The 27727-nt window shown below is 51.0% G+C and overlaps 12 protein-coding genes across 12 annotated transcripts; 7 read left to right on the top strand and 5 right to left on the bottom strand.

The window, feature by feature from the left end:
• Positions 1-220: 220 nt before the first annotated feature.
• Positions 221-853, bottom strand: ALTATR162_LOCUS8544 (uncharacterized protein; the record flags this gene model as incomplete). The annotated part of the gene is made up of 1 exon (XM_043316174.1): positions 221-853. The coding sequence occupies one exon, from the start codon at positions 851-853 to the stop codon at positions 221-223; it is 633 nt and encodes a 210-aa protein (XP_043172109.1).
• A 437-nt stretch (positions 854-1290) lies between these two features.
• Positions 1291-2370, top strand: ALTATR162_LOCUS8543 (uncharacterized protein; the record flags this gene model as incomplete). The annotated part of the gene is made up of 2 exons (XM_043316173.1): positions 1291-1407; positions 1471-2370. 2 exons carry the CDS (start codon positions 1291-1293, stop codon positions 2368-2370), a joined length of 1017 nt encoding a protein of 338 aa, XP_043172108.1.
• Positions 2371-3527: 1157 nt separating this feature from the next.
• ALTATR162_LOCUS8542 (uncharacterized protein) lies at positions 3528-5453 on the top strand (the record flags this gene model as incomplete). Its single annotated transcript, XM_043316172.1, has 2 exons — positions 3528-4183; positions 4232-5453. The coding sequence occupies 2 exons, from the start codon at positions 3528-3530 to the stop codon at positions 5451-5453; spliced, it is 1878 nt and encodes a 625-aa protein (XP_043172107.1).
• A 928-nt stretch (positions 5454-6381) lies between these two features.
• ALTATR162_LOCUS8541 (uncharacterized protein) lies at positions 6382-9593 on the top strand (the record flags this gene model as incomplete). Its single annotated transcript, XM_043316171.1, has 3 exons — positions 6382-6671; positions 6727-7664; positions 8686-9593. The coding sequence occupies 3 exons, from the start codon at positions 6382-6384 to the stop codon at positions 9591-9593; spliced, it is 2136 nt and encodes a 711-aa protein (XP_043172106.1).
• A 2446-nt stretch (positions 9594-12039) lies between these two features.
• On the top strand, positions 12040-13623 carry ALTATR162_LOCUS8540 (uncharacterized protein; the record flags this gene model as incomplete). Its single annotated transcript, XM_043316170.1, has 3 exons — positions 12040-12169; positions 12216-12618; positions 12663-13623. The coding sequence occupies 3 exons, from the start codon at positions 12040-12042 to the stop codon at positions 13621-13623; spliced, it is 1494 nt and encodes a 497-aa protein (XP_043172105.1).
• A 332-nt stretch (positions 13624-13955) lies between these two features.
• ALTATR162_LOCUS8539 (uncharacterized protein) lies at positions 13956-15145 on the bottom strand (the record flags this gene model as incomplete). Its single annotated transcript, XM_043316169.1, has 3 exons — positions 13956-14539; positions 14599-14958; positions 15025-15145. 3 exons carry the CDS (start codon positions 15143-15145, stop codon positions 13956-13958), a joined length of 1065 nt encoding a protein of 354 aa, XP_043172104.1.
• Positions 15146-15808: 663 nt separating this feature from the next.
• Positions 15809-17551, bottom strand: ALTATR162_LOCUS8538 (uncharacterized protein; the record flags this gene model as incomplete). Its single annotated transcript, XM_043316168.1, has 1 exon — positions 15809-17551. One exon carries the CDS (start codon positions 17549-17551, stop codon positions 15809-15811), a length of 1743 nt encoding a protein of 580 aa, XP_043172103.1.
• A 161-nt stretch (positions 17552-17712) lies between these two features.
• On the top strand, positions 17713-19211 carry ALTATR162_LOCUS8537 (uncharacterized protein; the record flags this gene model as incomplete). The annotated part of the gene is made up of 3 exons (XM_043316167.1): positions 17713-18517; positions 18572-18800; positions 18926-19211. The coding sequence occupies 3 exons, from the start codon at positions 17713-17715 to the stop codon at positions 19209-19211; spliced, it is 1320 nt and encodes a 439-aa protein (XP_043172102.1).
• Positions 19212-19619: 408 nt separating this feature from the next.
• Positions 19620-20289, bottom strand: ALTATR162_LOCUS8536 (uncharacterized protein; the record flags this gene model as incomplete). The annotated part of the gene is made up of 3 exons (XM_043316166.1): positions 19620-19791; positions 19846-20113; positions 20163-20289. The coding sequence occupies 3 exons, from the start codon at positions 20287-20289 to the stop codon at positions 19620-19622; spliced, it is 567 nt and encodes a 188-aa protein (XP_043172101.1).
• Positions 20290-21712: 1423 nt separating this feature from the next.
• ALTATR162_LOCUS8535 (uncharacterized protein) lies at positions 21713-22213 on the top strand (the record flags this gene model as incomplete). The annotated part of the gene is made up of 1 exon (XM_043316165.1): positions 21713-22213. One exon carries the CDS (start codon positions 21713-21715, stop codon positions 22211-22213), a length of 501 nt encoding a protein of 166 aa, XP_043172100.1.
• A 1042-nt stretch (positions 22214-23255) lies between these two features.
• ALTATR162_LOCUS8534 (uncharacterized protein) lies at positions 23256-23780 on the bottom strand (the record flags this gene model as incomplete). Its single annotated transcript, XM_043316164.1, has 1 exon — positions 23256-23780. One exon carries the CDS (start codon positions 23778-23780, stop codon positions 23256-23258), a length of 525 nt encoding a protein of 174 aa, XP_043172099.1.
• A 690-nt stretch (positions 23781-24470) lies between these two features.
• Positions 24471-27391, top strand: ALTATR162_LOCUS8533 (uncharacterized protein; the record flags this gene model as incomplete). Its single annotated transcript, XM_043316163.1, has 3 exons — positions 24471-24988; positions 25038-25174; positions 25227-27391. 3 exons carry the CDS (start codon positions 24471-24473, stop codon positions 27389-27391), a joined length of 2820 nt encoding a protein of 939 aa, XP_043172098.1.
• Positions 27392-27727: the final 336 nt, after the last annotated feature.

Genomic DNA, 27727 nt, shown 5'->3' with positions numbered 1-27727 from the left:
CCTATCCCGATACCATAGACCCTTGTTCTTCGTCCGATCATAGGAATCTGCCTTCCCGTTGGGCGGGTTGTGGCGTACTCTGACTTGCAGCACGGCAAGCCGAAAGCTGGGACGGCATTGTAACCCCATTCAACGCTTGCTGGTACGGATAAGAGCTTTGGCGCAATTTCAACGCACTCTAAAGATGGTGCTGGACAGTAGACCAGTCTTCGAATATGCTTCACGATTGTTCATCCTGCGGCGTTTGACTCTTCTCGACAGCCTTGAGATCAACATCCCACCTCTTTGCGAACCCCTCAACCACACTCATCCATTTCGTCACTAGAGGATGTTGGTCCGAAACCTCCCTAAACGTAGGATCATCTTCCTTCCCTACAACACCCCACTTCCATATTCCTTCTTCGTCTACCCATTGACGACCTAGCAGCTCCTCAATTGCAAGCTCCTTGTGTGCAGATTCGTAGACTTGTGTTACTTCCTTGTGCACTTGCTCATCATGGCCTCTCCATGCAGCAACAAAGCCTTGTAGGATTCCCAGTATGTACCCCACCCTCAAGCCTAGATTTGCGCCGAGAGAGTAACCTTCATCGAAGCCTTCTTGTACGTATTGCCCCTTGCTGTTCGCTAGACCTTCGCGGTAGGCATCTGTATCCAGTGCACGCTGACGGGACGGGAGATCTGAGAGGATTTCATGGGGGCGAGTATGAAGGACGTTCGTGGAGAGTGTGGGTGAGGCGGGCGCGGAACCGTAGATATCGTCGAGCGCATTCTCGTGCGGAGGCGTTGGAGGGGCATGTCCCGCAGCAAGTTGAGTTGGATCCAAGGTGGGAGACATATCACCTAGTGCATTCATGGTGGGCGTGTTCCCTTCCCAGCGAGGACTGTGCAAACTGTGAATCGAGTCATGTCGCGAAATGTACCAGGTGGGGTGAAGAGTAAGGGTTTGGTGGAGACTAGCGCTGTCTTCGGCGGATGCGGAAGCTTGAACTTCTTTGAGCCCTGATCAGCAACCTTCTGTTACTACGAATGTTCTCGTTGCTGAAAATTGCTCGCCAGCATGAGTGAACGGTATTTCCGGTGGATTCAGTCCGATACAAACATCTTCAGATGATGGTATCTCCGTCGACACCGACGCGGACGAATATTGGGACGCTCGTCTGAGCTGCATCCATCAGGCATCCAAACCTTGGAACACTTTATCAAGGACAACAACCACCGCAAGTGAGCAATAATTCAGTGCCTTCACGATTTGTTTTCAAACCAAATATTATCAATCCTAACCTCGTTACCATGACTTCTATTGATATTGTTCGCGCTCACAATGCATCGCTGAAGAGCTTACCCCCAAAACTAGTTGCAGTCTTCGTCGGGGGCACAAGTGGCATTGGCGTCTTCACAGCTCGAGAAGTAAGTCGCGACTGCACGAAAGGCATGTGAGACATACACTGACTTTGTACCTCACCTCTACAGTTCGTCCGCAACACCACCTCACCACATGTCTACTTGATTGGCCGCAACGCGACTGAAGCTGGCAAGATCATGAAAGAGCTCAGCTCCATTAACAGCTCATCCCAGGTCAGCTTCATTCAAAAGGATCTCTCATTGTTGAAGAACGTGGACGAAGCATGCAGTGAGATCAAGAGCAAGGAGACGCAAGTCAACGTGCTATTCATGACGTGCGGCTATCTTACCATGAAGGGACGAGACGAGACAGCCGAGGGTCTGGATAGGAAGATGGCGGTGCAGTACTACTCACGAATGCGATTCATCAACCAACTCACACCGCTGCTCAATAATGCCTCCGAGGCGAACAATCTCTCTCGCGTTGTCAATGTCCTGGACCCGCAGGCTGGCTTAAGGCTGGGAGGCCTCGACTATTCCGACCTCTCCCTCAGGCATAACTTCAGTCTCAAAAAGGTGCTATATCACGCGAGTGCCATGACAAATCTCTCCATAACTCACTTGGCAACGCAAAACCCGAAGACGAGCTACATCCACGCATACCCGTCCGGTGTGGAGACGGGCGCAACGCGTGAACTATTCGGTCGCTTCAACAACGCTGTCATGTTTGTGTTGGGTGGCCTATTTGGACGTTTTATATTCGTTCCGCAAGTGGAAAGCGGCGAGAGACACTTGTTCGCTGCCACTGCGCCGCGTTACGCCCCCAGGGCAGATGGCGCCAAGACAGAAGTCGTTGGAAGTGATGGCGTGAAAGGGAGTGGAGGCTATCTCCTGAACTGGAATGGGGACATCCTGGCAGATACAAAGAAAGCGCAGAAGTTGAGGGAAGAGGGTGGCATTGAGAAGGTTTGGAAGCACACTCACGAGGTCATGAGCAAGATCGCGGAGAGTGGAAGGTTTACTGGATAGAGTTTGAAGGCTGAGGTTGCCGTAGGATCGAGCGGGCCGGAGAGCAATCCATGGGACAACTGAATCGCACTGTGTGGGGCATATCGATAGGCGCACGTCTTGCGTAATGTTACAGCCGAGACGTGTTGCTTGAAATATCGGGAGGCGCAGTTTGTTGGCGTTGGTGAGGATGCTGAATCTGGAAGAGCCAACGCCCACTCCTGTTCGTGTTTGATGGGAAAAGAGAGTACAATGACGCCAGAATTGTTTATTCAGGTCTATTCTGTCTTTCTGCGACGCGACATCGTGGGTATTCCCAGAAGCATTGTGTCGGATCGGAGATGGCGTTAATGCGCTCCTTGACCAGTAGAAACACATGGCTTCAGCTTCCTCAGCCCTCTCTGCACTGGGCACCAGGGCTTCATAAATGAGCATCCGCTAGCGGGAACCCCTATTCATGTGCATGACGATCTCCAGGGACCGGTACCCTAGCTGCATGTCGCCGGCGTAGCGATAAGGATTACACAACATGAATCTGCCGTGTTGTGAAGATTCATTGGGCGCTGCTTGCAAATTGTCGCGCTGCCGGTGGTTGTCTGGTTAGGCCAGCTGTTTCGCATTGATATTTGGGGGCGTGCACACCCCCGTCAGTGTCACCATCGTGGTTTCCCGCTGTGCATCCAACGTCGAGAAGCCGCGGCCAATGGTACGGCTCCTTCCAGCCTTCTTCCTGCCGAGACGCGTCACGCTTTTGTTGACGTCTGTGGTGGTTGCCATGGCTTGTCTTGCACCCTCACCTGGCTCTCTTCTTCCTGGCGCAATTAAACTACGGCGATTTACTTTTGTCGAGAATCCGGGGGTGCCATTGCGCCGTATCGTTCCTGCAGTAGTCTCGGGCCTTAAGGTTAGTCAAAGCCTCTAACTAGACCCTGGGCCTTTCACCCGCACGCGCCATCGAGATGCGCGTCTGAGCAGGTGCTGACCTTGCGACGCAGCCGGCATCTCCTCCTTCAATTTCACTTTGACTAGGACGCCAATCCGTCCCGAATTGCTGTGCCGTGCGCAGGATAGCCCGACCCAGCAAGACTGTCCACTACGCTGCTGCAGTCTTCCATTGCTAAGATTACACGCGCGCGAAGTAGCAGCCACTGATATTAAGAGCCCTCCCGCCGCCCACCATGGCTACCACCATCGACGACCGGTCCCCTAATCCACCTAATACCTCGGCCCACAAAGACGGCTCTCCTGATCCCTCTGTACGCCCATCAGCAGCCCAGTCCCAGTCCTCTGACCAAGCCGGGCCACGCAGATCCAGCTTCAATTTCTTGCGTCGAACCAGCGGGAAAGGCTCCTCCGAGATTCGCGGTAATAGCACTAATCGAAGCACCTCACGCGGCAAGATGAGCAGGAAGCAGAAGCAACTCGCCCAAGAGGAGGCCCTTCGCAAGCAGCGCGAAGCTACCATGCTGCCTAAGCAGCCGCCGCGTTTGCCCTCCCACTCGGCCCTTCCCCAGATTGCCACTTTCGGAGGTGAAGACGCCCGTCCAGACTCCATTGCCATTGTCTCCAACAAAGCCGGCACCTACAATCCCAGCGCCCACAACTTTAGCCGACCTTCGACCGACACGTACAGAATGGCTCCCAACCCGGGCCCCAGCCCCGCTGTGGCGCCGCCTGTGCCTGGCTCCTCACCCTCGACCTACATGGACTACGATCCCTACCCGAGGACTGAAAGTATGACCAACCGCGGTCGCTACAGCTATGCCAGCAGCCAGATCAGCACCGTCAACAGCCCCCGCCGTGTGAGGAGGAGGAAGGACCCCACACCTTTCAAGTATGTCCCACGATGCATCTGTAAAGGCTAGCACTAACGATCACATAGCATCCTTGTCATTGGTACCAAGGGCTGCGGCAAGTCGTCTTTCATCGAGTTCCTACGCACTGCGCTCGCACTGCCGGCACGAAAGCGCCCACACACTCCCTCGCCGCCTGCCACGGCTGTAGGTGGTGACGATTCGCCTTTCACTTCAGAGTTCCTCGAGACTGAAGTAGATGGCGAGAGAGTCGGCGTCACGCTTTGGGACTCTGAGGGCCTGGAGAAGAACATTGTCGACTTCCAGTTACCCATCATCACTTCCTTCCTTGAGTCCAAGTTCGAAGACACATTCAGCGAGGAGCAAAAGGTCGTGCGCGCTCCAGGCGCCAAGGATACACACATTCACTGCGTCTTCCTTGTCCTTGATCCGATTCGCCTGGACCAGAACATAGCCGACGCCCGCAAGAAGTCCAACATCGTAAATGCCGGCAGTGCCATCTTCGGTGGCCTAGATGAACGCCTGGATCTCAACATACTCCGCGAGTTGCAGACCAGAACGACTGTAATTCCAGTCATCAGCAAGGCAGACACAATCACCGGCGCTCACATGCGCTATCTGAAGAAGACAGTCTGGGATACCATTAAGCGTGCAAAGCTGGACCCCTTGGAGGCTCTGAACCTGGATCTAGGTGACGATGATGAAGACCCTGACCGACTTGATGAGCGAGACGAGGACGAATACGAGCACTCGTCTGAGGGCGAAGGCAAATCCGAGGTACTTAACAAGATCCTAGAGCGATCCTCTTCTGAAGCTGCGCGCTCGATTGCTTCATCTAGCTCTTCCACCAGGTCGCACTCACCTCCGACATCACCTCCGAGTGCCAGGAAAGGTCACAGCCGCAAGCCTTCCGCCATGTCCGCTTCAATTCATAGCGAAAATGCCGAGACACCGTTCTTGCCTCTTAGCATCATCTCCCCAGATCCTTATGACCCCGAGGTCGTCGGTCGTAGATTCCCCTGGGGATTTGCCGACCCTTACAACCCAGAGCACTGTGACTTCGTCAAGCTTAGAGAGAGTGTCTTCAGCGATTGGCGCTCTGAACTACGCGAGGCTTCCCGTGAGCAATGGTACGAGGGCTGGAGGACGACCCGTTTAGAGAAGAGCAAGCGACGAATCGTGACTTCGGACGGACCAGCATCTAGGGGACTCTCCGCTCCCGCAACGAACGGCCGAGCAGTCAGCGCTGGGGGTCCCCAGTATCGCCCATATCGCCCCAACGAGTTCTAGACGTCTTGACCCCGAATACTCACGCCTCTTGCTTGACCGGCAACGTGACCATGTTGAATCAACGACAGGCAACATTTACTGCACGGCGGTACCATCCACTATCTATCCAGCGAAGCATCTATTGATCCCTCCACAGTCAGCACAACTCAAACGGTATATGTGTACACTTGGAGGTTTCAATACCTTTTCCTATATCAGTTTGCATCTGGAAGCTTGTGTTTTTATCTGATTTTGAAATTGCGCATACCCTTTTTCTTATTGTTTAGTACCATTCTAGAGTCACGCCGTCCCGATACTGCTCGCTCTGTTCAACAAGGATCTGGGTGGTCGATGTCTTTTACGCTGAGCGTAGTTGGAGCAATGCGGGATCAGCTTCAAACCTGTGTATTTAGCGAATGATTAAGATATCAGTGGAGGATTTGTAGCAAGCAGACCGTAAGGGTTGCAGCGATTTAACAGAAAATTGTCTTTTATAAAACATTCGTCCCTTTTGCATCACAGATCGTGGCTGTTGAAGCTAGTGCCGATCAATCTGAAGGCGCAGGGGAGAGGCGTGCCGAATACCAAATTCTTGGGTTCAATGCAAAAACAAATGTGATCAGCACAAAGCTTCCAGGAACACGATCGGAAGTACTCGTCGTGTTTAAGACCGAGATACCAGCTGGCGGACCCACTCCGACATCCCAACCGACCAATCGCCTTCTCGTATCTCACATCGTGCATCTTGTCTTGCGCGCAGCAACCATGCTTCTGCTCCCAACGTTCGTCATCAACGAGGAGACCTTCTGCATCTGCAATGGCTCCTGGTGTCGTGCCTTGAGCAGTTTAGATATAAGACATGCATCATGCTGTCTTCTATACTCTGTCCGCGTTCGTCTTGATTTGTACCGTTTTCACGCTCTTTCATCTCCTGCCTCACGACATCGACATGGCCTTCTCACGCAACTACATGTCGCTATTCTTTGCTTCTATAGCTGCTACAACAGTGGCACAGAATGTGTCAAAGGTAGATCTAGGCTGGTACGCGCCTAAGAGGAGCTGGATCAATGACCTTGGTCGAGTGTTGAACAGCACAGGGACGAATGGGTTCGTGTTCAATAGCTCGCTATTACCGGCTGGTGTCGAGTACGGAACGTACAATTGGTGCAATATGCCGCATGTGAGGAAACAGGAATATGTGAAGGTCGATGATGAGTTCGAGCTGCTGTACGTGGAGGTGTAAGTATCAATGCCATTCTATTCGGGTTAACCTAGGAGCTTACATCTGGCATAGTATCCATCGCCATCACAAGCGCACACCTTATGCCTCTAATACCTTTCTTAAAGAGGCTTATTCCTGGGATTGCAATGATCAGGGTCTCTTCTACTACGGCGAGCCTCTCAATCCTGCTGGTAATACTTCAGCGTCAACATACTGGAGTGTCTATACCAATCCTGTCAATCCCTTCGCTGTGACTGGTTTCAACGGATCATGCCAGTTTCCGCAAATCACCCGTGAAGGCCTCGACGACTCTTTACAACATGGCAAAGATCTCTTCGGCGTGTACCACGACATGCTCGGCTTCCTCCCAGAGGCCATCAACGAAAAGACAACATGGCGCGTCTCAAACAACGTCATCACCAGCCAAGTCGCCGGCATGCTAATCGAGGGCATGTACAATCCCAAAGAAAACATACCACTACATGTCCAACCCTCCACCATCGACTCCCTAGCCCCCTCCTACTCGTGCCCAGCAGCCTCCTTCTTATACAGTTCCTACGGCGTCGGCAGCAGCGCCTCAAACTGGACCGCACATCTCACCGCAACAGCACCCCTCTTCACCGCTCTCGACTCCATAAGCGGCGTACCGACTGATTCCTCAGAATGGCACAACTGGTTCGACCACTACTACGACAATCTCTCTGCCCGTCAATGCCACGCCAAACCCCTTCCCTGCAACATCACAAACCCAACTCTTTGCGTCTCCCAACAACAAGCTGACACTGTTTATCGGCTGGGTCAATACGAGTACTCGTTCATTTACCGAGATTCTCCGCTTTCTTTACAGGCTGCTGCCGCTTCCTATGGCGTGTTCATGGCGGAGGTGGCAGAGAATATGCGGGCGGTGCTCGTGGGGAAAGACAAAGTTATCTATCGGCATAATGTTGCGCATGATGGGTCGCTGGCGCGTTTACTTAGTTTCTTGCAGGTTGAGCAGATGGTTTGGGTGGGTATGGGTTCAGAGGTTGTATTTGAGGTTTATCGCAAACAAGGCAAAGCGTACTTACGTATTCTGTGGAGTGGACAGGTGATGAGGAGCTCGAATCCAAGTTTGGGAAACAAGGACGGCAATGTTGATTTGATTGATCTGGATGTTTTCCTCGGGTATGTGGATGGGTTGGTGGGGAAGAGGGCGAATAAGGTTGTTGGGAATTGTGCGCTGTAGCACGTTCGTGGATATAATGTCTAAGGGTCCATAATCGGAAGCACTGCCAGCCTCGAGGGACAAGCAATACCTGATCCCGGGGTCCATTGCTCCGACTTCAGCCCGGGCGTGTGTTTTGAAGATACGCGTACGTCTAACGATTTTAGTCTGTAGGCTTACTAAACCTGGGAAAAGGCCGTTTCTGAATTGTAAGCGAAGCATTGGTTAGTATGCAACATGCGATGTAAGCATGCTAAGCATGCTGTCAGCCTTCCTTCGAAACACCACCACCAATAAGATTGTACGTATTAGACTAGCGACCTGGATTGCCTCATCGTTTGCAGCGAATAAATCGATAAGTTGATTAAGTCACTTTTCACGAGTGTTGCGATTTGGAATAACTTCTAGTGTTAGCAATCAGGTTGTATGAGAATACGTGCTTATTATGACGTGTATACGGTAATGTTTGATATAAAATAAAGTAAGAGTCGCCTCGCTGGTAAACTGTAGATTCACTTGCTTGCTTTATCTTGAACAGTTTATACCTGAGGCTCTCAACAAAGACACAAAAACACTTTTCTGGAAAGACACTATATACTGATCGAATCATGCCACTTTCTACGAATGCAGAGGTAGTAGAGACGAGCCATGGTCTCGTGAGTACTCTTCGCGGTATGGCTGGTGGTGCACCGCATAGTTTTAGACCAGGTATGTTGTTTCTTGCCTATCCTCTCCTTGCTTAACCCTCCTTCGGGTCCCTCCGTGATGCATCACTTCAAAGATTCCCACTTCTTTGTCCCGATTGCTCCCAGCTGACACACACCTAGCCCACGCAAAGGGCCACCTCCTCACCGGAACCTTCACACCCAGCGCCACGTCCTCAAGCCTAACCACAGCCCCACACTTCAACCACCCTTCCACACCGGTAACCGTGCGCTTCTCCTCCTCAACCGGCTTTCCCAAAATCGCAGACACAGACCCCAATGCCAACCCCCGCGGCATCGCAATTCGATTTCACCTGCCCCCCAAAGAAGACGGAAGACGCCAACACACGGATATCATTGCGCACTCGACGCCATACTTCCCCACACGTACCGGCGCGGAATTCCTGGAGTTTCTGAAAGCGGCAACAGGGCAGCATGCGGAGGAGGCAGTCCCCGAGTTTCTTGGCCGCCACCCAGAGACGGCAAGGTTCTTACAGGCTGCGAAGCCTAGTCCGGAGAGTTTTGCGACGGAGAAGTTCTTTGGTGTGAATGCGTTCAAGTTGATCAAAGAGGGAAAGACGACAGTGGTGAGGTATAGGATTGTGCCAGTTGCTGGCGAGAAACATCTTGATGCCGAGGCGTTGAAGGGAAAGTCTGACTCCTACCTTTTCGATGAGCTGGCTCCCCGTCTGCAGTCTGGGCCGATTGGGTTCAAATTGATGGCTCAGGTTGCGGAGGAGGGAGATGTGACGGATAATGCGACGGAGATATGGCCCGAGGAGAGGAAGATTATAGAGTTGGGTGAGATTCAGGTTGAGAAGATCAAAGGCGATGAGGAGAGTGCGAAGGAGCAGAAGAGTATCATCTTCGATCCTATTCCGCGAGTTGAGGGTGTGGAGCCGAGTGATGATCCATTGTTAGAGGTGCGCGCTAGTATCTACCTGATATCTGGGAAGCAAAGAAGGGCAGCGGAGGAGCCGGCTAAGGCTGATGGTGTAGCTGCTACGGAAGCTGCAGTGGCTGCAACGTGAAAGAGTAATCCTTTGTGGTACGAACAAGGCTGGAAGAGGTGTTCAGACATATTTGTTAGTCTATCGATGAACTACTCTCTACACACATCCGGTGACACATTGTATTGTGCTTAAAATTGACAGTGGAGCCGCTATTAGTAAAGAACTTGACAGAAGAATCTCCTTACTATATTTTGGTTTAGTTTGATCGTTCAGAAGATCAGTCATACCACTGGGCGTCCTCCCCTTGTTCTGCGAATGTCGAAAGTAAAGGTGATGGGCATGGGCTGCATTGCAATCGACCAAGCGTACAGCAGCAGAAGTATGGGTACTCCATTAGCTGTGTTTCGGTAACCGTAGTAGGGCCTTCTAAGTTCTGGAATTATGATTCGGCTAGGGTGTAGTATGTAAGGGTGCAGCCATAGCCGCAGCAACAAAGGCGAAGCTGAGCTGCAGCTGAGCATCCAAATCGATACCGAAGACTAGGCCGGGACGGTTACGATGCTCAGACGTGCAGCCGCCCATGTCAAAGCCTTCAAGCGGATTGTGCTTCTAGACGTGACTGGTAGGGCGGTACTCATTGGAAATGCGGTAGCTGTATCTGGCATTGCTCAAGGCATCCCCAGCAATACTAATGTCGTATTGGATAATATAGTAAAATCTTATGCCATATCGAATCGAGCCTTTGATAGTATGATGTGTGGCTGCTCTCTCGGGTAAATCTGAGGTAAGTTGGAAATCAATAGTAGCAAAAAATGGTTGGCGCCATCAATCGCCAAGCGTCGGGGTAGTCACGTCTCACTGACAAGGTCACGATAGCCAGACTGTATTACGGTTGCCCATTATACGAGTTCGAGGACTGTCCTTTGTGCCCTTGTCTTTACATGAAGGCGTTTTAGAATCTGGCCGCACATTCACTGTCAGCTTCAGGCAAAGAACGCAATTCGCTTGGAAATCGTGAATGGGTGGGTGAAGACGTATTATGATAGGGCTTCGTAGGCGAACGCCTTCTCCATTATCCAGAGGTGTCGCTCTCAGGCTAGTGACGGATATTGCGTGACCAGATGACTGCGCATCGCGGGTTGGTGGTCTGTGACGGGCTCTATAATTGGTGTGCTCAGTAAGCTCTTTACAAATGCTACAGCTCTCCAGTTACCCATAGGTGCTCGATAATTCCAACTACAAGCTCTAATTCATCTTCGAAAGGGATCCAGCTACCACTTGATCGGAAAGGGCTCTTACGGGATCGTACATTACCGTTGTCGTAGCGTGCGCGATGACCGTAATGTGACGGACCCGACGCACCGTAATCTCACATATCCTGGCTATGCATACCCCCGAATCTAGTTAGCATGCTTCGAGGGTTCTTTGTTCTGTGATAGCGATATGCAGGTGCGTTTGGAGAACGGAACGTGCGCCAAAAAGCTGCCAATTGAGATGAGGGTGGAACTGCGGGGAAGGATGACATGTTGTCTTGGCACCTCCCACGTCGAGCTCTCGATGGCACTGCCTTCCAGGTCACAGACCTCCATTGGCAGACTTCTCATGCCATAGGTGATCGGTCGGCACTAGTTTTGCGAACGGCGGCCCGCCTACACGCCACTTTTCCGGGCTTTTCATCTGTGGACACTAGTACACAGAGGCTGTTACCAAAAGTAGCTATCGCCTGCGGCAACCACCGTTCCCTATAGACGTAGTGATGCTAGTGAAGCATATGACTGGGATATTCAAGGTATGATAACAGTGAGACGCCTGTATTATCTCAATCGATCTCACGCTACATTCGATCCAAATTGTATCCTATCAACACTCCGCTGTCGTGCGCGATACTTTGTTCGTAGGAAGACATTTTCACGAGCTGATTCAGCGGTTCAAATTGTTTGTATCTTTTTCCTCCTTCTTCAGGCTTTGTACAACGTGGTGCGCAAGGGTTCGTGCTTTCCCCCCAAGCGCATTGTACGCGGTTTTACCACGCGTCCTGCATTGTTACAGGCAGAGAAGGCTACCTTCTGGACCACGATCATGGTCTGCACTGCATGAATACCACGACCTTGCGTTATTCATTCAACTCACTTCCAGGATTTGAGGCCATTCACGCCTCCCAAGTACTCCTTTTTCCCACAGCGGGACAGTGGTTGCTCTCACGCGATACAATTTATCCCTGTTGGTCCTTACATCGATTTACCAATTGTTTGCGCATAACCACCTCGTCGCTACTTTCATTCGGCCGATTCGACTCTCTTCCGTTAGCTTACCGCCAATGCTGTGGCACTATTAGGCAAGTTCATGTCCACTGCGGCGGTGAACGATATCAAATAGCTTCTAAGCGCATTCGCCCGCATTCGAATGCATCAAACTACCACTTCTAGTACTACCGCCGCATTGGTTACACGTCCAGTCTCTCAGAGTTCAGCACAAAACCACAACCGTTACGAGCAAAGGTAGACTTTTGCAACGACTTCGCAACATGGTCACTCCGCTGTCTCATAATAAAGACATTGCCATTGTTATCGCCACACGAACAGCGTCCGGACTTTCCGTCATAGGCTCAGCACTCATCATCAGCACCTTCGTCTACTTTCCATTCTTCAGGAAACGTATGTTGTCTTGCCTCATTCCAGTTCAAGGGCTAATCATACACAGCAATTAATCGTTTGGTGTTCTTTGCGACTTTTGGCAACATCATAACCAATGTAGCCACTTTGATGTCAATTGCAGTATTACCGAAGGGCTCCCAGCCTCCATCCGGCCTGTGCGAGCTCCAGGGTCTTCTCATCCAATGGTTCTTGGTCTCGGATTCCCTCTTCTGCTTGTCCATGGCTATGAATGTTTTTCTCGTGTTCTTCTATGGGTACGATGCTCAACAGTTACGCCATCTGGAGAAGTGGTACATCACCTGCAGTTATGGCATTCCAGGAGTGCCGGTCCTAGCTTACTTCATCTTGAGTAGGACAGGACACCAAATCATCGGATCCGCAACTCTTTGGTGCTGGATAGCGTCTGATGTTGAGTGGATGCGAATTGCTTTCTTTTACGCTCCTGTCTGGTACGCGTTGCCCTCGTCGACTTGAATGTTACTAATCTCAACAGGATCGTCATCACTGCGACTATCAGCATCTACGTTATCACCGGCTACCGAATCTGGAGAAAGAGGGCTGAACTGCGTTCAATCTATCGCAGTTCGCACCAATTCCTACACAGGGATTCTTCAGCTTCTCGTACACATAGCGGTGTTCGAGGCCCTTTAGTCGGCATGAACAACATCGTGGTGACGACACAAATCAAATGCGATGTTCAGACGGAGGATACCATCTCGTGCGGTGTTTCTCCCGAGCCAGATCAGAACTCCATCAGTTCGTTCGCAAGCACCCGGTTACTTTCCAAACCAAGCAGAATCAACGATCTGACAATAGAACCACTGGCAGCCCCTGTTTCTACTCGCATGTCTAGGATCCAGATCGGGGACGTTGAAGCCCAGAAAACTCTACATCAGGGCACAACTGGAAGGAATGGGTATAGGGCGACTGTCGTTGCGACGAGTCCTATAGCAGACACATCAGTGGTGCCAACTTCATTGTCGATATCACGTCCTATCCTCAAGCGAACTGCTGAAGGACATGCTGCAGCCATGGCGTACTTCCAAGTTGCCTTCCTCATGTTCCTGGCCTTGGTTGTTGTCTGGCTGCCCAGCAGTATCAACCGCATGTATCAGTTTACGCACCAGGACCACCCGAGCTTTGCCCTAAACCTCATTTCCGCAATCGTCCTACCGCTCCAAGGAGCTTGGAACGCCACTATCTACATCTCCACTACCCGCGCCGAGTGCAGAAGAGCTTGGGGTATGATGATGTCGAAGCTGACTGGTAAGCCAAGACAGGATCGACCACCGCGAGACACATATCGCAAGGAGGCGATGACGAGCTCACTGGACACACGAGAATCTGCTGTGAACATCGCGTTAGACGATGTCCTCAAGCAAGGCGTTCAGGCGCGCCACTCCGAGGTATCAAACGATGATATGTTGGAAGAAACCAAGCCTCGGGGTGACTAAGAGTCACGGTGATGTGTCAATGTTTCTCTACGTCGTCGTGTTACTGTGGCGTTCCAACAGTGCAACTTGACCCGACCCGGCCATATCTTTTCTTTAATTCCGTGTACACTCCTTTCCACAAAGGGAAGTGTTTCCTTCTTGAATGTATTCACGATTACTGACTATTCGGTTTGTTTCTCCGTTATGGCTTCCGCTATTTTGGCGTCTCCTGTCGGTCGTTTGGTATAGGATGATGATGATACCCAAGTTAGGCGCACGGTGTTATACAGCAGTCATTTCACATTATGTCCAATTAATTCGAGTACATATATAAAACAGCACCTTCTCCTCAATTACCCAACGACCTCATCCCTCTCCTGCATAACCCCATCCATACCCCTCCTCCTCGGCACAAGGATACTCCTCAAAATGCAAAGCTGCCCATTATTCGGACAGATTTTCTCCCTATTCAATTGTTTATCAACCGGCCCCGTCGGTCCACCCGTGAACTTCGCCTGGCCAAACAATTTAACCTGTCTCTTATCACTCTTTGGATACTCTTCGTCGCCCCACCTACCCTTAAAGTTCAACCATGCTGTCGGCGCCTGCCCATCATATGCTGAAAAAGCGTTGTTACCAGCATTGAACTTGTAGAAGTTGGCCGATAGCACGGGGTCCCACATTACGCCTTTATCCGTGTAGTCTTCTAGGACGCCACCGGGGAGGTTGAGATTGGGGATAGTGTGGTCGTGGGTTCCAGAGATTGCGTAGTTGGCATGGGAACCTTTGGAAGAGTATGCAATGGGTCTGTCGCCAGATTTTTCGACGGTGGAGTAGCGGAAGGCTTGGCCGTTGGCGTGTTGAGAGTACCAGATTGCTTGGGGAGAGCCGTTTTGGAAACGGACCATTACGTGCTCCCAATCGCCTACGTGGTTACCTGTGGTTCGAATGTTAGAGCTGTTGGATTTTTAAAGGAAGAATGGGGGAGCGACGTACCGAAGTTGAGTTTATTCCATCCTAGTACCTCACCACCATAGTTGTAGGCGTAGAAATACATGTAGAAAGCATCGACGTTGCCGTTTCCTTTGTCGTTTACAATGATAGCTGCGGTAGTGGCTCCTTCGGTCTTTCCTTGCCCGTTGGGCTTTGTGCCTTTAATCCATGTGGGATCTTTGGTCACGTCATCGTTGGATGTGAGCCAAATGTCACTGCCCATTTGATCGAGGTTGGAGCTAGTGAGGGGCTTCGAAGGACCGGGAACTTCATTGAATTTCACGCGTGGAGTTGTATGATCCAGAAAAGTTTGTATGTCGGTGGGAAAGTATGTATCCTTTGAGTGAAGGTAGACGATTGGTGCTAAGGGTATGTTAGTGGACTTCGGGGTACAGCAGTGAATGGATCAAGATTGTAATCGGTACGTACCGTATTTCAGTACATAATCCGGAACACCGTTTGGTGTCTGCCTTTCCTGCAGTGTAAGCGGCGCGCAGTTAACCAAAGGCACAACTATCGTAGCCAAAGCAACGATGGATCTGAAAACCATCATGACGTTTTTCGAGTGTATAATGAGAGTAACAGATGCAAACAGATTCAGATTGAATTGCGCATAAAATGTCCACTTCATGGATTACTTGTTTTCTTATACAAACGCCTACAACCAGCTGACTACCAACTCACCTTCCTCAGCTGTCCAGCAAACGAACCATTTACCCACCCATTCTCCTTCCCTATCGGCCGCATCCTAGCGACATTCCGTCTATGCATGGCAGACATACCCTCACTAATTCGTTTACCTACCCGACTGGTAATCAGCTGCCCCTGCCAATAGTCGGGAAACCCGCCACACGTGGGAACATATCTGCTGGGTGACCAAAAGGAACATTCGAATTAGTTGGAGTTGACAGGCGATGTGGCTTGGATGATTGGTTGTCGAGCGCTAGGGCCCCTGATAGCGAGGCGGACGTGGCGATCCGCGTGGCAAGGATGCACCGAGTTTGATAGGGTGGAGGCTAAAGTGATGTGCTTCTGAAACATGATGTTCAGGTGTCAAGGCCGTTACTGGTGAACATGCACATACGATAAGTTGCGATGGCGAAACTGATGCAGGAGTCGTGAGGGGTGTTGGATATGATTGCCCATCTTGCGTGGTGAGAGGTGGCACCATTGATCATGCCCACATCTAACTCTCGTATCTTACAACCGAATCCTAGAATACAAAGGTTCGCGCGTACTTGCGATCCATCTCAGCGTATTCTTCCTTGAGCATTCTACTTCTGAGCTTGTTCAGCCGAAGAATTACCCCCTCTTCTTCTCCCTCCAGGTCCTCTACTTTCTCATCCAGGTCCTTCGTGCCTTTAACCTTCCACACTAATCCCTGCAGACCCCCGCTCTTCGCGTGATCGCGTTTCTCGCGTGCCTCAGCAGCTAGGTATGTCATGATCTTCCCCCATGACTCGAGTCCAACTTCTTCGCACTTTTCGCACTTCTTGCGGATGTCGTCGTTGGCGCGTACAGGTTCGAGTGATTGCGCGAGCTTAGAAGTGGAGACAGCATCACGCACCCAAGAAAGACCTTGTTGACGTTGGCTAGACGAGCTGCCAGCTGTCGCGAAAAGGATCTCGCCGATGTAGTTCTTCAAGGCAGCTTCTTCGCAGCGATCGCTTTCCTTCCGGACCAGTGGTTCGTCGCCGGAAGGTGGTACGTCTGGGTAGTCGGGTTCACGCAGCAAGCTGAACAAAGTTCCGACGAGAGTGGTGTCCTTCTTGGGTTGTATCGCAGGGGTACGATCTTCTTCAGCTTCGATGCGAGCACGAAGCAAAGAAATGAAAATTGGGAGCGCGGATGCGACTCTTCGTTGCTCTGCTAAGAAAGTAGCCAGGTTTGTCGCAGCATAGACAATGTTTGATGTTATGGCTTCTTTCGGTGCTGTAGATGACAAGATGCCACTATCACGATCGATGACTGCCGAAGGCTCAGGTGTCGGCAAACCTGCAATGGCAATGTCGAGTGCCCACCTGTACATCTCCTCCGCCGAATCTGGAAGCTTTCTGAAGCTGAGCCAGTCCGCGTAGCTCAAAGCAGCCGATAGCCGTTGGTATGTGGTGAAACCCTTCGAGGTGATGATCTTGAGGTAAAATGTCTCTGGCGCTTCCGCCGCGGGTGTGCGATGCTCCTCATCTGGTGGCTCGGGCATGCCAGGGAGAACAGCCTTTGGTCGTAGATTTGAGGGTGACTGAATGAACTCCGGGGCCCATACATTTCTCCTCCACTTATCCGTCACCCATCCGTCTAGTCTTTCTGCAGCATTGCCCATGCCCATAAGCACTTCGTAATATCCTTGTCGCCACTCTTCGCTTTTTGCGGTCAAATCGAAGCCTGCCTTGCCTACGCCGGGCACCAGTATTCCCCCTTCTTCTTGATCAAGTAGACCTGCCCCATCCTTATCCGGGTTCTCCAATCGATTCAGCGCATATTCCAGCTCTGAGTAAACCCGCGCCCAGTTGGGGAAACCCTCTTCCTCGTTGTTTTCAGGCACCTGCCACCACTTTCCTCTCCTGAACCTAAACCTCGTGATCAGGCTCCACTCATGAGGCGACGGAAAGGCCCGCTCTTGTTGCTCGCTCAATATGCCTAGACTTGCGATACTGACGCATGATGAGAGGAGAAAGATGAGAATGCTATAGCGCACACTCAGTTTCGCCGTCTCTTTTATGAACTTCTTGTGGTTCGCGCTAATGGAGAATAGACGTTGTAGTTGGCCGTTGGAGAGGTGCTGGCCCGAGGGGTATAGAAACGGCAGCTGTGGCCGCGGCGAGCCTTGGTGCGCAACGAGGAATTGGCGAGGGTGCTTGTACGAAAACTGGCGTGCACATGGACGATCGGAGGTGCGGGTTGTCGGAGGCCTCCGGGAGCCCTGGGGAAGCTTTATTCGATGCGCCGGGGGACGCATTATGGCTTGCGATTGAAATACTGTCACTCGTCGTGTGCCTTGAAGCCGTGGTTCACGCGCCAAGACAAGCTTGAGCGACCGCCCGGCAGAAAAAGTTCAGGATCTCCATTCTCGTTTCGCGACACGCTCCTACATATCTACAACATTTTTGCGCGCTCACCATGTCCAAGTCTAAAATTGATACCCCCGAGAAGAAGCGCAAGCGCGACGCTGAGGTTGCAGAGGATGCACCAAAGAAGTCCAAGAAATCTAAGAAAACCGAAGATGTCCAGGATGCGCCAGTCGATGCGACCGAGGTGAAGAGGGAAAAGAAAGACAAAAAGGACAAGAAGTCTAAGAAGTCCAAGGACAATGTCGACACATCGGCCATCGAAGATGCCTTAGAAGACGCAAAGAAGGACAAGAAGGAAAAGAAATCGAAAAAGTCCAAGAAGTCCAAGGATGCCGATGTCTCTGAGGATGCGCCAGAGGCTGAGCTTATCGACGAGATGAAATCTTCTGAGAACTTCATCAGCGTCAACGACGATGAGCCAATGCCCGATGCCACCGAAGATGCGCCTGCAAAGAAGGAAAAGAAGGACAAGAAGGACAAGAAGGACAAAAAAGACAAGAAATCGAAGAAGAGCAAGGATGCTGCCGTTTCCGAGGACACACCTATGGAAGACGCGGCCGAGGAAACTCAAGCGGAAACAAACGGAGTAGATGCTGAATCCAAGGCTGAGAAGAAGGAAAAGAAAAAGGACAAGAAGGAGAAGAAGGACAAAAAAGAAAAGAAGGCAAAGAAGGCGGCGGAAGCAGCGACTAATGGAGAATCTCCTGCTGAGGAGCCTAAAGCTGAGACCAACGGTGAAGCCACTGCAGAAGACGCAGATGTAGAGGTCGAGGGCGGTGCCGAGGTGGAAGTAGAAGGAGAGGAAGTCGAAGCCGCAGTTGAGGCTAACAAGGGTCGTTTCATCGTCTTTGTCGGTATGTCTCGTGCATACTCCAGCCTACCACGGCCTATCTGACACAATTATCTAGGCAATCTTCCCTACAGCGCTACGAAGGAGCAAATCGAGAAGCATTTCGAAAAGATCAAGCCTACCGAGGTCCGTCTCCGCACATACAAGGGCACCGAAAAGTTCATGGGCACATGCTTCATCGAATTTGACCGCTACGACCGTATGGTGACGTGCTTGAAGAAGTACCACCACTCAGTCTTCCCCGATCCCAAGAAGAAGGAGGGCAGGAAGATCAATGTTGAGCTGAGGTAAGATTCCCATACTCTGCATACCCACTGCGCATCTCTATTTTCCCACCACCACCACTACCACCACTGTCATCCCGAAACGATACAATACAAGTGATGAAGACACATACTAACTCCACCAACAGCGCAGGAGGCGGTGGCAACAGTGAAGCCCGCAAAACCAAGATCGCAGCCAAGAACGAGAAATTGCACGACGAGCGCGCCCGCGACCGTGTCAAGAAGACCGAAGTCGAAATGAAGCAGAGCGAGCGCAAGCAGAAGAAGGAAGCCAAGTCAGGCAAAAAGGGTGGTGACGACGCAGAGGCCGCTGAGCCGGAGCAGCCCAATGAGGCTGCTACTTTTGGCATGAACCCTGCGCGTTTGGCCATGATGCAGGGGCCTGAGCGACCCCAACACAGGTCAAGGTATTAAGGGATGGTTTAGTCAAAAGCGATGAGACGAAGAGTTCATGTTTGAGCTGATTTGCTTAGAGATCTGTTAGATGGCTATATGAGTGGACTTGTTGTACATGACTTGAGTTCCCGGCTTGGCCTCATCTCACGATACCATAGTTATAGACTTTTGGGTAACATCGAAATTATAATGCTGCAAGACGGTCTTGTGTATCTGCTTTGAGTTCAAATTATGTGTATTTCTTAATGTAGCTCTGTAGCTGGGTAAAATAGTAATCTAAAGGAGTGACTGAAGAATTGAAAAGTGCTGTGATTCCACCTGTGTATACATCATTTCATTCATAAGGAGCGCTGCGTAGTTGGAAATTCGCGTTTCAATCAATCCTGAGCCCCAATGCTAGCTTCCACAGTACTGTAGTTTTTGGGCTTAGTAGCCGCCGCCATAGCTGTCCTTAGTCGTGCAGACTGTGGTAGTGCCAGTGGTGATGTGAGTAGTCGGCTTCTTCGCAGTTTCCGTAACAACGGATGCGGTGGTCTTCGAGGATGTAACGGTCTCCTTAGCAGTGGCAACGCTGGTCTTGTAGGAAGTACCAGTGGAGCTATGTACATGTGAGCCAGAAGGTCATCTTCGGGAAGGGTAGCTGGGCACTTACACGAATGGCACGGTCTCGCACTTGGTGGATGACTTAACTTCGCTTTCTACCTTGGTGCCGTAGATGGTTGTCACAGTCGAGTAGGTTTTGGTGGTGAGATACGTAGTGAAATCAGTCACGGTCTTTGTGCTAACGCCTGTAGTAGTGTATGGACAGGGCGACGTGGTAGTAGAGTATTTCTCCGTGACAGTGGTGACTGGAACCACCACAGTCTTGGTAGAAAGGTAGGTAGTCTTGTCCTCTCCGACACTAGTGCTGATCCATGTAGCTATGAAGAGTCAACTCAAGTTCGTGTAAAGCTGCATTGGTACACATACATGGAGTACAGACTGACTCAGCGGGGTATCCGGGAGAAGAAGACTTGAGGTGAGGTGGAGAGTAGCCGGGAAAAGCAGCGACCAGGGAAGCCGAAGCAACGAGTGTGAAGAGGTTATTGAAGAGCATCTTGGGCTAAGAACGAAGGTGGCCTGGGCTGAAAAAAAAAAGCGATTGACGATATGTACAAATCTGAAGCGATGGAGTTTCGAAGGAATTGTTGCGAACGCTGGAGGCTGATGATGGTTTAGAAGAGGACCATGGAGTCTCTTTATAGTTGAGCCCGGCTCACCAAAACTCGCATCTCCTTTGTATCACGAATGTTTCTTGTTGAGCGTTGAGCAAAAGAAGCAAAGGTCGTTCTCCCGCAGTATCCGGATGATCGACAACGCGATCAGTAGTGTCTTGCACATCTCACAGAATGGCTTAGAGGAAAACATACCGAGACGGGAATAGATCAAGCGCGCTGATGCGGACTAAGATCACATCGCGCCACGAGAGTATGCATGCATGCAGTTAGGACGCTACCACGAACCTTTAGCCCACCAGTTGCTATGACTAACAGTGTCAACATACTTGTTATGCATGCGTAAGTTATAACCAAACCGAGTTTACTTTCTCGCACGGAGGTAGGCGTCGAATATGCACCTGGAAAGCGTTCTGCTGCATGAACTGGATGGTGACTGAGAGGAAAGTGGCTCGCTTTAGTGGATCAAATAGCCAACGAGTGTCTCCGTGACATCGATGTACAACAGAGTATGCCGAAGTACGTCAAGAGTTTCCACGTAGAAGCATTTGGTCGGAGGAACATGCCGTACGTCATGCATGTTTATCTATCGCGTACCTTGGTGGTTTCAAGCATGAATCCCAGGAACCCGGAACCCGTTGGAGTGGCTAAACGACGCGGAACCGTACGGCTGAGTCTCTAACCCTTGACCGAGAGCTACTAACTAGTTCGATCGAGTATTCCTGGCGAGGATCACTGCATAGCTGCAGTTCAATATCGAGTCGTCTCGTCGTGCGGATTCATTGCGGGGAAAGATGAGTGATACGATGTAGGTGCGGCTGGAGCAATTAGCAACCCTCGATCGGTGCTGTTGTTTGACAGCCAGCAATCTATACGTCAGGTCGAGTATTTTGATGAGTTGAAAGCTTGTTTGTAGATGGCAGGGGGATGGTATGATGGAGGACGAGGGTCCAGCCATTGTGGGGTCTCTGAGCGCACGGCCCGAGACCCACCGACCACGGCTTCCATCACAACTTTTTTGTGATGTCGCTGAAGAACACATCTCCTCTGCGATTGCCTCACAACCCCACGTTTTCGGCTAACAATACGTTCGTTCCGGGTATTTTCAAGACACTGCCTTCACTGTAAGGCGTTTGGCAAGCGCAAAGTATAGCTCTCTATCAGCAGAGACACGCTCGGGAGTCCGCAAACGAATTCGGCATGCGACGCTAGTCCTGCAGTCACCCGACAGATCGCCCCAGATTACTTGCAGTACGACTGAAGGACTTGGTGGAAGCTATTGAGAAGATTCCGATCTTGAGAACGATGAGCCGGCCAACAGCTGCTCCCGTCAACCCTCCTTCACGGCTGGCTGGAAGCGCCCACGAAGGCATACCCGTCACGTCCCCACGATCATTACGCCAACTTTCGATATACTTCCTCGGAAGCGCCTGTTTACTAGCATCGACCGCAATAACGCGAAAGGCTGTATGGAGGAGGCAGCTCCGTGTCATGCCAAAGTTTTATGAAGCGAACACGAACCCGCACGAATACTTTAGTCCCTTCTCCGATGCCTGCCAGGCTCTAAACTTGGCCACAATGAACTGCGCCAGCGTCGGAATCATGGCACTGGGTGGCGCAATGTGGACCTTCGACATTGCCAACCTGAAAGAAGCTAGGGCAGTTCTACGGGGCCGCTTGAATTACGACCGAATATACGAATCTGAAGATGATGTACCGAATAGCATCAGCGAAATGATAGTAGCATCTGGACAGATGCGGATAATAGAGGAGGACGAGAAAAATGAATCCGAGAAGAACCAATAACGACCGTTGACGTGTACGAGTACGACTGTAAGAATAGTGTATACAACAGGAAGGCTGAGTGTCTACTAGCCGCGCATAGTTCCACATCCGCGGTAGTCTATGAATGCCTCATCGGATGAGCACTCGCAACCAAGGCACGGCGTCCCGAGTCTAATGAACAACTCCGCCCCTTTGCCAAGCCGATATCTATCTATACTGTCAACGTGTCGTAGATCATGTAGGCTTTTTATGCGAATGCGTCACAGGCAGGGCGTCACACTGGAACGACGAGGAAAAATGCGCCATCCTCCGAGTTCGTTGTATGAGAGACCCACGATTGACAATTGAAGGATGCGATTGGGCATTAAATTACCTCCCAATGCTTCCGGGTACGTTCCAAGGGTGGTTTGGAAAGGTACCCGGGTATGTGCCACGACATGAGCTCAAAATGACATCAATGAGGGGCGTCCCACTCAGAGCATGTTCTGATTCAAGCATGTCTCAGCCGAAACGAGTTATAACGGGCAATTGCCACAAGGCGTCGGGATCCGTATACTCTGGCTACAGCTTGTTTTAATATCGTGTTGATACGCACAACCAAACCTCCGGTACATACTAGTCGACGGATAACGACCCTCCCGTACAAGTCCGGACTGGCTGCATTAAGGTACACATACGTATATGCGATTTTCCACTCAGCTCTATAATTGACCACTATAACCTGGGAATAGACTTGTGCTCGTGCTCATGACCTATGTCGTTGGCGCAAAGATGGGGATGATAGCTCAGCCAAGGAGCTTTCCAATTTATTCGTGCTGCATAAGCTTACATAACCTGCTCTCTTACTACGCTTCATGATCCGGGGACTGAACAACACATCACCTCAACGTTGATCCCTCAATGTGACTTCGCGTATGTCATGCTATCTACTCGGCAGGCATCACCCAACACGCCCAGCATGTGGTATCGCAAAAACATCCTACAGGGCTCCAACCACTTAGTAGTTCTTGACGACTTGATAAGCAACCATTGAATTATGTTTGACCCAACTTTCCTTGCACCACTATTGTGTTCCGTCTTCAATCTTGACGCCTTTTTGCCCATCTCTGTTCGCTCTCCAAACCCCCTCGCCACCCTCGAATCTCTCAAGCTTCCAAATCTCAGCTCTGTCCTTCGTCTCCTCCAATGCTTCCTCACCCGCTCTCCACGCTGCCTGTCGGTGTGGTGCGGACACCGCAATGACAATGCTCTCCTCACCAATCGGACATTCGCCCAGCTTGTGAATGATGGCGATCTTAGTGCATGAGTGCTTGGATAGAATGGACGTGGCGATTTTGAAAAGAGTGTTGATGGCAAGGGGAGCGTAAGAAGTGTAAGCTAAGGATGAAACAGGCTCGTTGTTGAAAGAGTCGCGAGTCGTGCCTATGAACAGAACAGTCGCGCCTGCGGATGGAGAACGCACGAATTTTGTTGCTGACAAGGAGTCTAGATCGTGTGGGGTGAGTTCGACATGGATAGTCTCCGTGGTCTTGGTGACAGGGTGCGAAGGTATGTCCGGATTGTAGGATTGGGATTCTGTTGTTGCCATTTTGGCGGAAGTGTACACGATATATACCGACTGTAGGATGATTAGCGTACGTACCTTGATGAATGATACAAATACTTCAAAACATAGGAATAGAAGAATCAACCCCCGCCATCACTGACTTATCTTTGCTGTAAGGAAAGTAGCCTGTTGCCTGCAACACCTACTTTGAATGAATTCGTGATACCAATGGAGTTGGAAGATTTTCGAAATTCTCAAGGTTCCAGTGTGTTTCTGTCTCTCAAAATCGTGCTGGTGGAATATCGAAGATGCCGTCATAGCAGCGCGGGTCATTATCTTAGCGCCGATCAACGACGTGCATCCTCACACGTGGAGCGTTAACTCCGGCCCCGCTCATACCACAGCTCTAGCTCGCGTCGAACCACTGCTCTCACCACGAGCCAAGTCCGAGGCAAGTAGTCCTCGTGAACACCTTGTTGCCTTACCACCTGAACTTCTCTGACAAAACGTGCGCGCAACGTACACGAACGGGCCTCTGCATTCCTTCCACAACCGCTAACGTCGCTCGCTACCTTACTTGCTTCGACGCGCCGTGTTAACCGAATACCTTTCCATCTACGTTCCCAACACCTATACAAACTCGTCTATCCTTTGTGATCGAATACAAGCCTTCGCGACACTTATTTACATGGCGAGGGATGGTCTACAATACAGCATAAGACATAACCCAAGATGAGCGGGGACTGGGGGTATGGAGCTGTATTTAAGATATTCGTATGGGGCTACCTCGTAGGTGGGCTGACCCTTTTGCCCGCTGTACTTGTGGCCGCCTGGTTCTTGGGCACTAGACTCGTCGAACAAGAAAGCATTACCGACACTACAGATGCAGGGGCGACTTCACAACAACGTAGGAAGTCGGACGGATCTACACACGGCAAGGACAACGATAATGTACACTTGGGAGTGGGCATAGACGAGGAGATACTGGACAAGCTGAAGGGAAGGACCCACGAGCCGGATGCCTGTGCTGGATACTTCGCGGTATGCCGAGAGTACGTGCCAGGAGGCGTCAATGGCAAACCTCCGGATCGAACGACACCGGCTGGTGCTGTAGTAGCTGTAGAGAGCCCGAGCGTATATCAGTCCATATACAGGGGCATATTCGACAGGAATAAGACTACAAGTCCCACAATAGAAGCAACAAGTGCAAAGAACAAGAAGGCCCGCAATGTCTTCTATGTTGTCTTACGGTATGTCTACGCATTTGCAGTACATGAAGTCGGACTAATTTCAGTCCAGTCTCGGACACCTCATGCTATACGACAACGAAGACCAGCTCGAAGTACGCCACGTAATATCACTCGCGCATTACAAAGTTGACATATATGGGGGCGGAGAGCGCATACCGGAGGGCGAGCTTTGGATAAAGAGAAACTGTATGCCTTCATGCTAGCATTTAAATGACTTTCCTGGAACTGACAAATTTAGGCATTCGACTCATCCAGCAGCTGGACAGCAACAGTACTGCCGACGCGAAAGATTTCTATCTGTTCTCCGATAACTGCTCCGAGAAGGAAGACTTCTACCACGCGATGTTACACGCCCAAGAAAACCAGAAAGATCCCACCGACACAGATCACCCGTCCGTTCCGCTCAAATTCGATACACCCGATCTTGTCAAGCTAGTGCAGCAGCTGCATGCTTCGGAAGAGAACCTACATACCCGCTGGATCAATGCGCTTATTGGTAGAGTGTTTCTGGCTATATATAAGACCTCGCAAGTCAAAGACTTTATTGCGAGCAAGATCAACAAGAAGATCGCCCGGGTGCCGAAGCCTGCTATCATCAGCAGTGTACAGTTACGCAAGGTCGACATGGGCACCCTGCCGCCCTTCATCACGAACCCCAAGCTTAAAGAGCTAACTGTCGATGGCGATCTCGTTGTGGAGGCCGATGTCAGCTACAAGGGAAACTTTCGCATCGAAATATCAGCTACCGTACGAATCGATCTGGGCACTCGGTTCAAAACCCGCGAGGTGATACTCGTGTTGGCCACGGTATTGAAGAGGCTCGATGGACATATTCTTATCAGGGTCAAGCCTCCGCCTAGTAACAGACTCTGGATGACGTTTGAGACACCGCCCAAGATGGAGTTCTCGCTTGAGCCGATCGTGAGTTCGCGTCAGATTACCTATGGTGTTGTCCTTAGGGCAATCGAAAACCGCATACGGGAAGTGGTGAATGAGACATTGGTTTTGCCCAACTGGGATGACATGCCGTTCACCGACACCATTGCGCAGGTCATAAGAGGCGGTGTCTGGGAAGACAGTGCGAAGGATGAGGAGGAAGACGCCGATAAGATCAAACAAGATGAAGCCGCACTCGAGACTGTAATCTCAGAGGCTGAGAAACTTGATGAAAAGACCGATTCGGCGAGCGCGCACTTCTCCATCGCTTCGAGTGTTGATTCAGAAGAGGTCGGCACCGGTGTTTCTTCCTCGACGGATCACAAGTCCTCATCGGCTTCAGTGAGACCACGGGCAATGCGGTCTTCATCGTCTGTCGCCCAGGTGAAAATTGACTCATCGAACGCTTCTGCTGAAATTTCAAATGATCGTAACATGACACCAACAAGTGTCAAATCACTTCCAGTCACGTCGCCTATGAAGTCACCGATGCGACCTAAAAGTGCACGAAAAACGACGGATTCATCAGAGAGCTCCTCGGAGGACACTTCTGCCGCATCAATATACGCAGAAAGCACTATGTCTGTACCAGTCCTCAATACCGAGCACTCCCGAACAAGGTCGAAAGAGCTGTCCGCACAGGAAATTGCTGCAGCAGCCGCAGCCGCAGCAGGAGCCAGTAATATGGCGACAAAGAAACAAACCATCAATCAATCTCTCAACTCCGCCACAGCAGCAGCCAGAAACTGGCTCGCAGCCAAGCAAAATACCAAATCCAATACCAACAACAACAGACCACCTACATCCGAAGGCCCAAGCATAGATCACGACTCATCATCGTCGTCGTCTTTGGATCCCCGCCCACAACTCCACTCAAACCCATCAATCTCAAAATCCCACACAGAACCCATGGGAAGAGGCCAGCCGCTCCCTCCCCCAGGCACACCTCTTCCGCACCCCAAGAACGAGAAAAGACAGACCTGGGCCATCCCTGCCGCGGCCTCCAATACCTTTGCTAATCTCACAAAACGCAAACCCGTTGCCCCTACTACGAACTCGCCTGTCGTTTCCAGCAAAAGATCAGTCGAAGATCTCGTTGACAGCTCAAAAACATCGTTGGGTACAGCTTCCTTGGGTACAGCCTCCCTCTTACCAGCTGCACATTTCCCAGATCAAGACGCTAGGACTGGTGGCAATGCTGGAGATCACGATGACGATGGAGAGGATGTGTTTCGTGAGATGCGCAGGAGGAAGAGTAGTGCTGCTAGTAATGAGTTAGCGACGCCGCCTCCGCCGCTACCCAAACGAAGGCAAAGACAGCCGAGTCTGAATTTGAGTGCGCATCAGAGGCGGGCGAGTCAGAACCAGAACGTGCAGCCGTTTGGGATGGGAGAGGAGCTATTCGTTGTTGAGGCGCCGGCTGTGGATGGGGGTGCGGGGAGGGATGATGAGGGGAGTAAGGCGTAACGTCGATATGGAACATCGTGTTTGAACCAATCTCGTGGATACTCTGCTCTGAGCGAATGAACATTTATGCAAATTGCACACTTTGGCAGTAGGACGACTGCTATTTCTATGTCTTGGCTCCCTGTCATAGTGTCCTCACGTTCTACTCTGATCTCTCAATCATCCACTTCTGTCGTTCCCGTGTCATCTGCAAGACTCATGTTCTCTTCTTCCTCATCGTGCTTGGGCAGACATTATGGAATCTGTAACAATGTATTTGCAGGAAGTTTGTAACGGTGTGGTGAGCGGAGATCTGACAACAGTAGTGTTGTTGACATGCTCGAAAGCACTTGTGGC

The sequence above is a fragment of the Alternaria atra genome (genome assembly GCF_907166805.1).
Source record: "Alternaria atra isolate CS162 genome assembly, contig: 29, whole genome shotgun sequence".
Classification (NCBI taxonomy): Eukaryota; Fungi; Ascomycota; class Dothideomycetes; order Pleosporales; family Pleosporaceae; genus Alternaria; species Alternaria atra.
Note: the sequence above shows the minus strand (reverse complement) of the source record. Positions and strands in the feature narration are given on the sequence as shown.